At 36.6% G+C, this 14,502-nt stretch overlaps 1 protein-coding gene across 1 annotated transcript in view; it reads right to left on the bottom strand.

The window, feature by feature from the left end:
• F5 (coagulation factor V) overlaps positions 1-14,502 on the bottom strand; it is a 423,639-nt gene that overhangs the window by 61,163 nt on the left and 347,974 nt on the right. The window contains exons 21-23 of the mRNA XM_053706505.1: positions 11,639-11,733; positions 7,563-7,718; positions 7,288-7,432 (exon numbers count right to left, since the gene is read on the bottom strand). Coding sequence (XP_053562480.1) covers positions 7,288-7,432; positions 7,563-7,718; positions 11,639-11,733 — 396 coding nt within the window. The remainder of the gene's footprint in view (positions 1-7,287; positions 7,433-7,562; positions 7,719-11,638; positions 11,734-14,502) is intronic.

The following is a 14,502-nucleotide window of genomic DNA, read 5'->3' as shown; positions in this document are numbered from 1 at the left end:
TCTTTCTTGGTGTCCTCTTCTATTTACAGAATATTTAAAGCAATCCTGATTGGTTATCAGGTTAATCAATCAGAATGTGTGGTACATTGGTTCACTGTTAAAACTGAGTGTCTCCATACTTCTTATAACCAATGTGGATTGCTTTAAATACTATCGCCTAGATTACGAGTTTTGCGTTAGAGGCTATGCGGTACTAACGAGCAGTTTTCTCTCACCGCTCACTTACATGCAACGCTGGTATTACGAGTTTTCAGAAACCCGTCGTTAAAAGACAAAAAGTGAGCGTTGAGCAAAATTTAGCTCCAAATCTCACTTCAATACCAGCGCTGCTTAAGTCAGTGGTGAGCTGGTGTAACGTGCTCATGCACGATTTCCCCATAGGAATCAACTGGGAGAGCCTGCTGAAAAAAAGTCTAACACCTGCAAAAAAGCAGCGTAAAACTCACTAATGCAGCCCCATTGATTCCTATGGGGAAATAAAATTTATATTTACACCTAGCACCCTAAAATGAACCCCGAGTCTAAACACCCCTAATCTTACATTTATTAACCCCTAATCTGCCGCCCCCAACATCGACGACACCTACATTATATTATTAACCCCTAATCTGCCGTCCCCAATGTCGCCGCCACTATAATAAATATATTAACCCCTAAACCGCTACACTCCCACCTCGCAAACATTAGTTAAATATTATTAACTCCTAATTTGCCGTCCCTAACATCGCCGCCACCTACCTACATTTATTAACCCCTAATCTGCCACCGCCACTATATTAAAGTTATTAATCCCTAAACCTAACACCCACTAACTTAAATATAATTTAAATAAATTTAAATAAATATTCCTATCATTAACAAAATTATTCCTATTTAGAACTAAATACCTATAAAATAAACCAACAAAGAAATAAATACCTATAAAATAAACCCTAATCTAGCTACAATATAACTAATAGTTACATTGTAGCTAATTTAGGATTTATTTTTATTTTACAGGCAACTTTGTATTTATTTTAACTAAGTAGAATAGTTATTAAATAGTTATTAACTATTTAATAACTACCTAGCTAAAATAAATACAAATTTACTTGTAAAATAAAACCTAACCTAAGTTACACTAACACCTAACACTACACTATAATTAAATAAATTAACTAAATTAAATACAATTACCTAAATTAAATTAAATTAGCTAAAGTACAAAAACAAACAAACAAACAAACACTAAATTACAGAAAATAATAAACAAATTACAGAAATTTAAACTAATTACACCTAATTTAATAGCCCTATTAAAATTAAAAAAAGCCCCCCCCAAAATAAAAAAAACCCTAGCCTAAACTACCAATAGCCCTTAAAAGGGCCTTTTGCGGGGCATTGCCCCAAAGTAATCCCCTCTTTTATCTGTAAAAAAAAAAATACAGACAACCCCCCCAACAGTAAAACCACCCACACAACCAACCCCCCAAATAAAATACTAGCTAAAAAAACCTAAGCTCCCCATTGCCCTGAAAAGGGCATTTGGATGGGCATTGCCCTTAAAAGGGCAGTTAGCTCTTTTGCGGCCCAAAGTCCCTAACCTAAAAATAAAACCCACCCAATACACCCTTAAAAAACCTAACCCCTTGAAGATCGACTTACCGGGAGACGTCTTCATCCAAGCCGGGCAAAGTGGTCCTCCAGACGGGCAGAAGTCTTCATCCAAGCCGGGCAGAAGTGGTCCTCCAGACGGGCAGAAGTCTTCATCCAGACGGCATCTTCTATCTTCATCCATCCGGTGCGGAGCGGGTCCATCTTCAAGACATACGACAGAATGAAGGTACCATTAAGTGACGTCATCCAAGATGGCGTCCCTTAGATTCCGATTGGCTGATAGAATTCTATCAGCCAATCGGAATTAAGGTAGAAAAAATCATATATGATTGAAGTTCAATCCTATTGGCTGATCCAATCAGCCAATAGGATTGAGCATGCATTCTATTGGCTGATTGGAACAGCCAATAGAATGCGAGCTCAATCCTATTGGCTGATTGGCAATAGGATTTTTTCTACCTTAATTCCGATTGGCTGATAGAATTCTATCAGCCAATCGGAATCTAAGGGACGCCATCTTGGATAAAAGATGCCGTCTGGATGAAGACTTCTGCTCCTCTGGAGGACCACTTCTGCCCGGCTTGGATGAAGACTTCTGCCCGTCTGGAGGACCACTTCACCCGGCTTGGATGAAGACGTCTCCCGGTAAGTCGATCTTCAGTGGGTTAGTGTTAGGTTTCTTTAAGGATGTATTGGGTGGGTTTTATTTTTAGGTTAGGGACTTTGGGCCGCAAAAGAGCTAACTGCCCTTTTAAGGGCAATGCCCATCCAAATGCACTTTTCAGGGCAATGGGGATCTTAGGTTTTTTTAGCTAGTATTTTATTTGGGGGGTTGGTTGCATGGATGGTGGGTTTTACTGTTGGGGGGTTGTTTGTATTTTTTTTTTACAGGTAAAAGAGCTGATTACTTTGGGGAAATGCCCCGCAAAAGACCCTTTTAAGGGCTATTGGTAGTTTAGTTTAGGCTAGGGTTTTTTTTTTATTTTGGGGGGCTTTTTTAATTTTAATAGGGCTATTAGATTAGGTGTAATTAGTTTAAATTTCTGTAATTTGTTTATTATTTTCTGTAATTTAGTGTTTTGTTTTTTTGTACTTTAGCTAATTTAATTTAATTTAGGTAATTGTATTTAACTTAGTTGATTTATTTAATTATAGTGTAGTGTTAGGTGTTAGTGTAACTTAGGTTAGGTTTTTTTTTTACAGGTACTTTTGTATTTATTTTAGCTAGGTAGTTATTAAATAGTTAATAACTATTTAATAACTATTCTACCTAGTTAAAATAAATACAAACTTGCCTGTAAAATAAAAATAAATCCTAAAATAGCTACAATGTAACTATTAGTTATATTGTAGCTAGCTTAGGGTTTATTTTATAGGTAAGTATTTAGTTCTAAATAGGAATAATTTTGTTAATGATAGGAATATTTATTTAGATTTATTTAAATTATATTTAAGTTAGTGGGTGTTAGGTTTAGGGGTTAATAACTTTCGCCCGTTTCTGAGTGCTGAAACTACCAAACAGCTCATCCACTCTCTGGTAATTTCCCGACTTGACTACTGTAACAAAATGTTAGGAAAAAAGAGGGCGCTAAAAGCTAAGTTCCCACCACACTTAGTTAAATAACAGGAGATACAACGATATTAAAATAGATACCTTTACTTCACAATAAAATACAATTAATTACAACAATAAACATTAAAATATGTATAATGTGATAGAAGGGACGTCTCTCTTAAAAAAACTGGATTACCACCTTAAAATATGTGAATGAAATTCCTTATAAAATGTTTTAAATGAGCGTTATAATAAGATTCAGCAAAAATGTTACAATGTTAATATCGATCTTGAGTGAATTGGTCACAATCTTTGTAACAGAGTTTCTTAAGTTGGCTGATCAAAAAGTGCTACAGTTCATCAGATAGTGTCAGCGTGAAATAAGTTTAATTAGGTTGTTCATAAGTTGTTAAGCGATCATGTTAAACACCTTAAAATCAGGTTTCCTTTGTACTCACACTTATCCAATTGACTGTGATAACGGTTTGTTGGCTCACACTGTTGGAGATTATTATAAGTGAGCGATATCTTCCAATGTGTTAGCAACCTTTCTTACTTGCTTGAGTCGGATGAACCCGGTCAGCGTGATTGGATACTGCTTTTTTTACTCCAAAATCCTTATGCTTGAGTCGGCTGAACTCGGTCAGCGTGATTGGAGACTGCTTTTTTTACTCCAAACTTCTTATGCGCCAGATATTGCAGGATTCCAAGGGGAGAAAGGATATCCACAGACCCGCACTTAGCGTGGAACACGCGCGGGCTAAAAAGTAAAACTAGGTACCTAGATTTGGAAAACAGAGTAAAGTTCTTAGCTGGGAACAACACAAAGTAAACAGGCAATAAAACCGACTAAAACAAACAAGGTTGTGTTTCCACAAACTCTACTTTATTGCCTGGTTTATATATCTTTCCATAGATCTTCCAAAGATCTTGAAAAAGCCCTATCGGGTGAAACGCGTAGACTTACTTTGTGTTGTTCCCAGCTAAGAACTTTACTCTGTTTTCCAAATCTAGGTACCTAGTTTTACTTTTTAGCCCGCGTGTGTTCCACGCTAAGTGCGGGTCTGTGGATATCCTTTCTCCCCTTGGAATCCTGCAATATCTGGCGCATAAGAAATAAGAAGTTTGGAGTAAAAAAAGCAGTCTCCAATCACGCTGACCGGGTTCAGCCGACTCAAGCATAAGGATTTTGGAGTAAAAAAAGCAGTATCCAATCACGCTGACCGGGTTCAGCCGACTCAAGCAAGTAAGAAAGGTTGCTAACACATTGGAAGATATCGCTCACTTATAATAATCTCCAACAGTGTGAGCCAACAAACCGTTATCACAGTCATTTGGATAAGTGTGAGTACAAAGGAAACCTGATTTTAAGGTGTTTAACATGATCGCTTAACAACTTATGAACAACCTAATTAAACTTATTTCACGCTGACACTATCTGATGAACTGTAGCACTTTTTGATCAGCCAACATAAGAAACTCTGTTACAAAGATTGTGACCAATTCACTCAAGATCGATATTAACATTGTAACATTTTTGCTGAATCTTATTATAACGCTCATTTAAAACATTTTATAAGGAATTTCATTCACATATTTTAAGGTGGTAATCCAGTTTTTTAAGGGAGACGTCCCTTCTATCACATTATACATATTTTAATGTTTATTGTTGTAATTAATTGTATTTTATTGTGAAGTAAAGGTATCTATTTTAATATCGTTGTATCTCCTGTTATTTGACTAAGTGTGGTGGGAACTTAGCTTTTAGCGCCCTCTTTTTTCCTAACATTTTGTTCCTATCGTGACAGTCCTGGGGTGACTGTTTTAGAGTGGCCTAGTTCTCTTTTAGTTATTAGCGCTATACTTCTGTGTTCACCTTGACTACTGTAACAACTTACTAACTGGTCTCCCTCTCTCCCGCCTCTCTCCCCTCCAATCCGTCCTAAATGCATCTGCCAGGCTAATCCACCTTTCTCGACGCTCTGTTTCTGCTGCACCTCTCTGTGAGTCCCTTCACTGGCTCCCCATTCACAACAGAGTTAAATTCAAAATTCTCACCCTGACCTACAAAGCCCTCACCAATGCTGCCCCACCCTACCTGTCCTCACTCATCAACAAATATACTCCTGCCTGTCCCCTAAGATCCAACAACGACCTGCTTCTTGCATCCTCTACCATCACCTCCTCTCATTCTAGACTACAGGACTTCTCTCGTGCGGCACCAACCCTCTGGAAAGCACTTCCTCGAGATGTCAGACTTGCCCCTAACCTCTCCTCCTTTAAACGTTCCCTAAAGACCTTTCTGTTCAGGGAAGCTTATCACCCGACTTATTAACAAACTAACTTCAATTAACTAACAGTTGCTCTCTATCTCCTCGCTAATATCATTCTCACCTCTGCAGTCTCCACCTCCTGTTTCCAATCCTCCTACCCATCTAGATTGTAAGTTCCCACGGGAACAGGGCCCTCAATTCCCCCTGTATTTGTCTGTAAAATTTTGTGTCTTATCGTATTGTTTCTCCACTATACTGTTATCCTTGTACCCATGGGCAGCGCTGCGGAATCTGTCGGCGCTTTATAAATAAAGAATAATAATAATAATATAGTGGCGGCGACGTTGGGGACGGCAGATTAGGGGTTAATAAATATAGGTAGGTGGCGGCGATGTTAGAGACAGCAGATTAGGGGTTAATAATATTTAACTAATGTTTGCAAGGCGGGAGTGCGGTGGTTTAGAGGTTAATATGTTTATTATAGTGGCGGCGACGTTGGGGGCTGCAGATTAGGGGTCAATAAGTGTAGGTAGGTGGTGGCGACATTGGGGGCGGCAGATTAGGGGTTAATAAATATAATGTAGGTGTCGGCGATGTTGGGGGCAGAAGATTAGGGGTTCATAAATACAATGTAGGTGGTGGCGGTGTCCGGAGCGGCAGATTAGGGGTTAAAATTTTTATTTAAGTATTTGCGATACGGGAGGGCCTCAGTTTAGGGGTTAATAGGTAGTTTATGGGTGTTAGTGTACTTTTTAGCACTTTAGTTATGAGTTTTATGCTACGGCGTTGTACCATAAAACTCTTAACTACTGACTTTTAAATGCGGTAGGACTCTTGACAGGAGAGGGTCTACCGCTCCCTTTTTGGCCTCCCTGGACAGACTTGTAATACCGGCGCTTTGGAAGTCCCATAGAAAAAAGACTTTACAAAGTTTACGTAAGTCGTTTTGCGGTAAGGCCAAAGAAGTGTGCGGTGACCCTAAAATTCAAGACTCGTAATACCAGCGGGCGCAAAAAAGCAGCGTTAGGACCTCTTAACGCTGCTTTTTTACACTAACGCACAACTCGTAATCTAGGCGTATATAAATAGGAGGGAACTCTAAACTAGGCCCACAGCAAATCAAGGGATCCTTTTTGCTTCTAGCCCTATGAGGCTGAATTTAGAGGACACATCCATTTTGGGTTTATTACTTTGATGGTATACATAGGATCTAGCTCTTTACTTGGTAGTTCATTTAGGGTACAATGTCCTATTTTAAGTGCTGCAATCCTTCTATCCTAAGACCGCTGGAACTCAAAACTACATCATTAAAGACGACCAGGATTTGACTTTCTGGTCATCTATGCTTCAAGCAAGAAAACTTTAAAGGATTACTTTCTGCTATAATTTTTAAGCTAAACAACTAACATATTAAAGTTAATAAACATTAATTAAATCCTACTGACCTATATTTTCTCCAAAATGAAGTTTCATAACGTTCTAAAAGTTATATATTTTATGCGCCGATAATGTCACGTTATCCTGCCCACTATTTTCAGCACTGCATGTTCAAAATACTTAAACCAATAACTTTGTGTTTAAAGCGCCATTTTGAAACCTAGGTATTGTAAACGGATTGGTACAGAGCAAAGGATAACCACGGAGTGGGTTTGGAAAACAATTAAATTTGCAGACGAGATTTCTGATATACGGTAGAGATATGTTAATGAAATGCTATTGATAAAAAGCGTATTTGGGGTAGTTAGTTAGTAACAGGCATAGAAAATATTTACTTACAGTGGCCCTTTAAATAAAGTAAAATTAAATAAGCAATTCATGTTAGAATTCAGAAATGCATTTTTTTGTTTGTATCATGCAGTTTACCTTCCATCTTGCAGCCCAAAAGCTCCATACGAAGGGTTGGCCTATTGTAAAATTTTGTTGGATAAACCCTTACATATCTGGCCACAATTGGTGGGTCAAATGTGTTTTCTTTTACATTGGTATAATCAGTGTTTCCATCAAACATCTGAAGAGAAAGCACATATTTTGGGATCAGTATTACATTTTCCCACTGCCTAGCCTAATAAGAGGTGGCTCAACTGTGTCATGAAACTAACGTCATTCATTTCTCTTGAATGGATATTGTGTGTGTTTACCTTTTGCAATACGGTGCTATTTCCTTTGAATGCTGTCCATTTCCTCTTGTCCTTGCTGTAAGCAATGAAGAATTCTGTGATGTAATACTGCTTTAAGTACTTGCTGGCTCCCTGGGTTTGAATTCCTGTGATTAAAACTTGGTTTTCGAAATCCACCTAAAACAACAGAAGCAACCCTTGAAATTGTAGTACTCTTTATAAAATGTGAATTTATAAAAATTTGTTTAACATCCCTTTAAAAAATTAAAATCCCCAGCTGGGCAGGCAGCAGGTTAAATAAATAACCACCAAAAGTGAGGAGGAGAAATAAATATACACAGTAGTTATTTGATAAGTTTACTTTTAAGTCATAAATGTGTTTTTTAAAATGCACTATGTAGAATATGAAGCAAAGCCACAGAATTTGCAGCATACTTAAAGGGATATTAAACAGTAAATGCATGCTATGATGTATTCCATGCAAATATTAGCCTTAGAATATTATGTGGCTGTATTTTTACCATTGTATTAGTTGTTTAAATATAGATTATATAAGTGTAAAAGTTTTTAGTAAATGGGCACTGCCATGTTTGAAATAGGTTTCTATTCATCTCTGTCTTCTGTGGAGAACAATTATGGAAAGATATATAAACCAGGCAATAAAGTAGAGTGTGTGGAAACACAACCTTGTTTGTTTTAGTCGGTTTTATTGCCTGTTTTTTACCTGTTCCTTATTGTTTGCAGCAGGACAGTGAGATAAGTGTAAATCTTAAAGGGACACTCAAGTCAAATTAAACTGTCATAATTCAGATAGAGAATGCAATTTTAAACATCTTTCCAATTTATTTCCATTAACAAAATGTGCAGTCTTTTTATATTTACATGTTTTGATTCTCCAGCTCCTACTGAGCATCTGCAAGAATTCACAGAATATACATATATGCATTTGTGATTGGCTAATGGCTGTCACATGACACAGGAGCAGTGCAAATAGACATAACTTTAAAATGTGTCATAAAAAAATCTACTACTCATTTGAAGCTCAGACTAAGGGGCCGATTTAACAATGTCTGGCGGACATGATACGCTACCAGACAACGCTGAATGCCGACAGTATACGCTGTCAGCATTTAGCATTGCACAAGCAGTTCTAGTGCACTGCTTGTGCAATGCCGCCCCTTGCACATAATTCAACATTTTATATTACAATCTCATACTGTTTAATATCGCTTTAAAGGGACAGTCTAGTCAAAATTAAACTTTCATGATTCAGATAGGGAATGCAACTTTAAACAACTTTCCAAGTGACTTTTATCATCAAATGTGCTTTGTTCTCTTGGTATTCTATGTTGAAAGCTAAACCTAGGTAGGCTCATATGCTAATGAAGGCCACCTCTTATTTCAATGCATTTGGCAATTTTCACAACTAGAGGGCGTAAGTTCATGTGTGTTACAGATAACATTGTGACCACGCCCGTGGATTTACAAGTGAGTGGGCACTGATTGGCTAAATGCAAGTCTGCAAAGGCTTAGATAAAAGGTAATCACAGAGGTTAAAAGTATATTAATATAACCGTGTAGGTTATGCAAAACATAGGAATGGGTAATAAAGGGATTATCTATCTTTTTAAACAATAATTCTGGAGTAGACTGTCCCTTTACGTACAGATACAGCACCTAAGCTCCAGCCTCCATAGTGAGTGTGAGGCAAGCACAATGTTTACAGGAAAAACAAGAAAGTTTATTGAAATGTTGTTTCATTTTCAGCAATTAATCTATGAGGAATACAAGTTTGAATTTGCAGTCTCTTTAATACACTTTAAATGCTGTATTTCTGCTATATATGTATCTGCAAAAGTAATTCTGTAAAAAGTTCTCACTGCTAAAGTAAAACGTATCATGTGCACCAGATCTTGTACAGATGCAGAGGTAAATTACTTCATGAGCATTCTCTTCCTGTGCAGACTCGCTGGATTTTTTTTTTTGCACCTTCAACAGAAGAGCAAATAGGCACAAAAAAGGTAACGGGTTATATGCAGCCCACCCAACTCTCAGTCTACAGCAATTTAAGGGGATATGAAACCCCAAAATTATCTTTTGTGATTCAGACAGAGCATACATTCTAAAAAAAAATCCAATTTACTTCTATAATCAAATTTGCTTTGTTCCCATTATATTTTGTGTTGAACAGCACTACATGGCAGGAAATATTGCCGCCATCTTGTGTTCTAGAAAAATGGATAGCAAAACTGATACCATAAAGCGATCCAGAAATGTACAGGATCCTAAGCATACGCCTCTGCTTTTAAACAAAAGATAACAAGAAAAGGAAGAAAAATTGATTATAGAAGTAAAATAAAAAGTTGTTTAAAATCGCATGCTCTATCTGAATCATGAAAGACATTTTTGGGTTTCATATCCCTTGAAACTCATTCATAATCCATTGTCTGAACGTTTAAACTTCAGCCATTTAAAATATCCCACAAGCGAATGCTGATACCCAGCTGATAAGCCTCAATATAACAGCCATTTCTATTAGCCAGAATATGTTGTATATAGCTGTATGGAATTCATATGACAATATAATGAAGTATTTGTAATCCAATGCAACACCCAGATCATGTTCTGTACAGTTGGCTCAGTACTGTCTTTTCTATATATTTATACAGAAGTGAACAGATACATTAATTCTAGTAATTGATTAAATTTATTATACAGGTCTTGTAATTCTACTGTTTACAGATGTTTCCACAATGCTGATACCAACTCCTCTGTTGCTCCATAAACATTAAAATAAAAAATATTTTCATGTCTAAATCACTAGCTTTATCTATGCTGTATGGTGTAGGCATTGTTTTTGTATCCGGCTATCTTGTCTCAGTATTATACATTTCTTCACTTGGAATTACTATTCTATTTGTATGTTCTGCAGGAATTTTTATTTCACTGCTGGGGGGTTGATAAAAGCTGTTTTTTTATAATAGTAGACAAACAAAAACAATATATATTTATAGTTTTATAACTCTAGTACAAGTTAAATGAACAACATTAAGCTTTCATGATTCAGATACCACACACATTTTAAACAACTTTCCAATTCACTTCCACCAGCTCCTACTAAACATGTGCAAGGATTCACAGAATAATACACCTATATGCATTTTTTGATTGGCTGATGGCTGTCACACAATGCAGTGGGAAGGAAAATGGAACTAACTGAAATTTGTCAGAAAATAATCTACTACTCATTTAAAATTAAAACTGAGTGCGTTTGTGTTGTCTTTTTACTATGCATTTGTTGATTGTGATATTCTACCTTTAAATACAGTAGAATTACATAATCAAATGCATAATTGAAAGACAATGCAATAATACTTGACCCCTCCATACATTCTTGGCTTTTGGTAGTAAAAAATATATGAGGGTGGTGGGGGTTTGTTTGGGAGAAGCAGATTTTCCAGAACCCAGGGCAACCCTGAATCTAGATATGCAACTACTTGACACTATGTCGAACAGTATGTCTAGTGTATAATGGATTAAGAAATATACGTTTACCCAACAAACAGGCAATATCTAAAGCAGCATTTAACATTTACTTTATAACTAGATTCTCATTTGAAAGATAGGTGTTTATTGGTCTATAAATGTAACTTTAGTTTAGAGGAATGATAAACAGATGACAAAGAATACAAATTATCCTCTCTCCAACAAGGAGTGTATTGTGTTACAATGGGGCTAAGTTATATTTTTTACAGCCTTTCCTCAGGTATCAGACTCCAGCCATGTGCCTATGGATTTGCCCCCCTCTTACCCTACTGAATGCCCCATGAATATACTAGATTTTCTCTATAAACAGTCTAAACCCCCCCCCCCAAAAAAAAACAGACACTGAAAAGGTGTGCATGCACAATGTGCTTATTGATGGTTGCCTAACTAGCTCATGAACTCATACAATAGGCACAATTAGAACATTTTGGTACAACTCTATACCAGGTTGCATTTTACAAATACATTTCCCTCTTGTCTTTACTACGTGCCTCTTTGTATGATTTCAGATGTATATTAATATGACGGAACAAAAGTCCAAAAATACATACCTGGATCCATGGCAGCGCCGTTTTAGTCATTTCTGCACTCCAAGCATTATATGACCCTCCGTTATGTAACCTGGCTAATCTGGGCTCCCAAGCATCTGTAAAAAGTAAAATACTATTAAAATAATATAATTGTTATATATATATATATAGAAAAAAAGATGAGCAATCCAAGACACGTTTATAAACAGTTCCTTTATTCAAAAAATTGTTAAAAGGTTCCAGGAGGGTCCGTGATCAAATTAGTGAAGCAGCACAGGCAAACTGAAGGCTGACATGTTTCGGCTATACAGCCGTAATCATAGCTAATTCAGTATACCTGTGGTGCCTATTTAAAAGCAAACCTAGAGGATAATTGGCTTACAAAACAGCCAATGCCTATGCAGTCACATAACATCAAGGGTTAACCCTTCATAGTGAATTCCCAACATATGGGTAACTAAATAACCCAATAAGTAGATACATAACATGTTATTCAAATTAACACTGGTAACATAAAAGAGATGTGAAAAGAGAAGAAAATAGAAGAAAAAGAAAAGTTAAAAAGAAAGAAAACCAAGAAAAAGAAAGAAAAAGAAGAAGAGGAAGAAAAAGGAGAAGAAAAACCAAGAAAAGAAAAGATAGAAAAAAGAACAAAGCCAAACAAGCCAGGGTTAAAAACATTGCTAGTATTAAAACCTGAAATCCAAGATATAAAGTCTGTGAAACAGGAATATATATTTAATTAAATTAAATATTGGGTTTGATATTCATTTCATTTGCGATAGTATATATGTGTGTTTTTTAACACACATATATACTATCCGAGGCATGTCCCCTTTGCAGTTGCAAAGGAGCAGCTAATCAGAGTTAAGAGAAATTGCTCTAATGAGACTACTTATGTTGAACAGTGTAGGCTAATGAGGGAACGATTATACCTAGAAGGGTATCCTAAACATATTGTTAACAGAGCTCAGTCTGATAGGAATCGACTACTGGGAGAATCCAAGGGAGCGAAGGAAATGTCCACAAGGATGCCATCTAAAGTTACATTTGTCACAGATTACAGTGACGAATACAACGACATCTGTAAGATAGTCAACAGACATTTCTGTATGTTGGCTGCAGACGATAAATTACAGAGTAGCGTTGAGAAAGGATTACGCTGCTCTTACAGACGCAGTAAGACGATAGGCAACTGTGTTGCCCCCTCTGAAATTCCACCAGAAATAAGGGAACGTCCAAGTGCTTGGCTTACACATGGGGGGATGTACAGGTGTGGCAGGTCTAGGTGTCGACCTTGTGAATTTGGTATCTTTTCTGATACTTTCCGGTCAGAGGTTACTGGTGAAGAATTAAAAATATTGTCCTGCCTCAACTGTACATCCTCCTATGTTATTTACCTGATTACATGTGTTGAATGTCACCTACAATATGTAGGCCTCACGACAACTGAGGCCAACACAAGAATACGTAATCACCTATCCACCATTAAATTGGGTGAAGCAACAACACCTCTTGTAAAGCACTTTAGGTATGTACACCACAAAAGAAATGATACCTTTAGGTGGCAAGTAATTGAATGGATTAAGCCACCTCTCAGGGGGGGCGATAGGGATGAAATCCTTGGAAAACGTGAAATGTTTTGGGTCTTCAAGTTGAAGACTAGGGTACCTAAGGGACTCAACTCAGAGTACGATTTAATCAATTACTGGAAATAAATTGCAAAGGCTGTCACTTTTAGCCAGGTATTACACTGTACATTTTTGTTTCCTACTCTGAGTTGAACACTGCAGGCAAGAATTTGTCATGGAAAATGTCTCTCCTTTAAAGGGCCAGTCTACACCAGAATTTTTATTGTTTTAAAAGGTAGATAATCCCTTTATTACCCATTTCCCAGTTTTGCATAACTAACACAGTTATAATAATATACTTTTAACCTCTGTGATTATCTTGTATCTAAGCCTCTGCAAACTGCCCCCTTATTTCAGTTCTTTTGATAGACTTGCAGTTTAGCCAATCAGTGCCTGCTCCCAGATTACTTCACGTGCACAAGCACAGTGTTATCTATATGAAATATGTGAACTAACACCCTCTAGTGGTGAAAAACTGTTAAAATGCAATCTGAAAGAGGTGGGCTTCAAGGTCAAAGAAATTAGCATATGAACCTCCTAGGTTAAGCTTTCAACTAAGAATACCAAGAGAACAAAGCAAAATTGGTGATAAAAGTAAATTGGAAAATTGTTTAAAATTACATTCTCTATCTGAATCATTAACGTTTATTTTGGCCTAGACTGTCCCTTTAAACAAATGCTCCCCCTATTTTACAAATAGGGTTACCAGGGATAATGAGCTAGTGGTTTTCATTTTGTTTGCATTGGTTGTTTTTTTTTTTTTTATTGTCATTTTTTTATTGTCATTACTAATACTGTCTATTTTGGACACATTGTCACCGATGAGCAGGTCTTTAAGGATATCTTAGGTTTCAATTAGCTGGATTCCTATATGGGAACTGTTTTAATGATAAGACATATTCCAGTATATTAATAATATCACAGCGCCTATAATTATATGTATATATATTTTTATATGTGTACATTATGGTGCACACGCATATATCATAACTTAAATGTATAAGTAACTCTTTTTGAAAGGGATAGTATGTGTAGAGATGATCCTATTACCCAAGAATAACCTCTAAGTGTGAGTAATTTCACTTATTTGAGTCGTGAACTCTATTTCACTTGAACTATTGTGTGTCCTTTTATAAGGCACATTATTCTAACTATGATCACCTTTAATATATAGTGATAACTATCGCTGACGGTGTGTACTACTTTAGACAGTTTGGAAATTGGAACCCGGTATTTTGGAACAAACTTTTTGTT

Source organism: Bombina bombina, chromosome 3 (assembly GCF_027579735.1).
Source record: "Bombina bombina isolate aBomBom1 chromosome 3, aBomBom1.pri, whole genome shotgun sequence".
NCBI lineage: Eukaryota > Metazoa > Chordata > Amphibia > Anura > Bombinatoridae > Bombina > Bombina bombina.
Note: the sequence above shows the minus strand (reverse complement) of the source record. Positions and strands in the feature narration are given on the sequence as shown.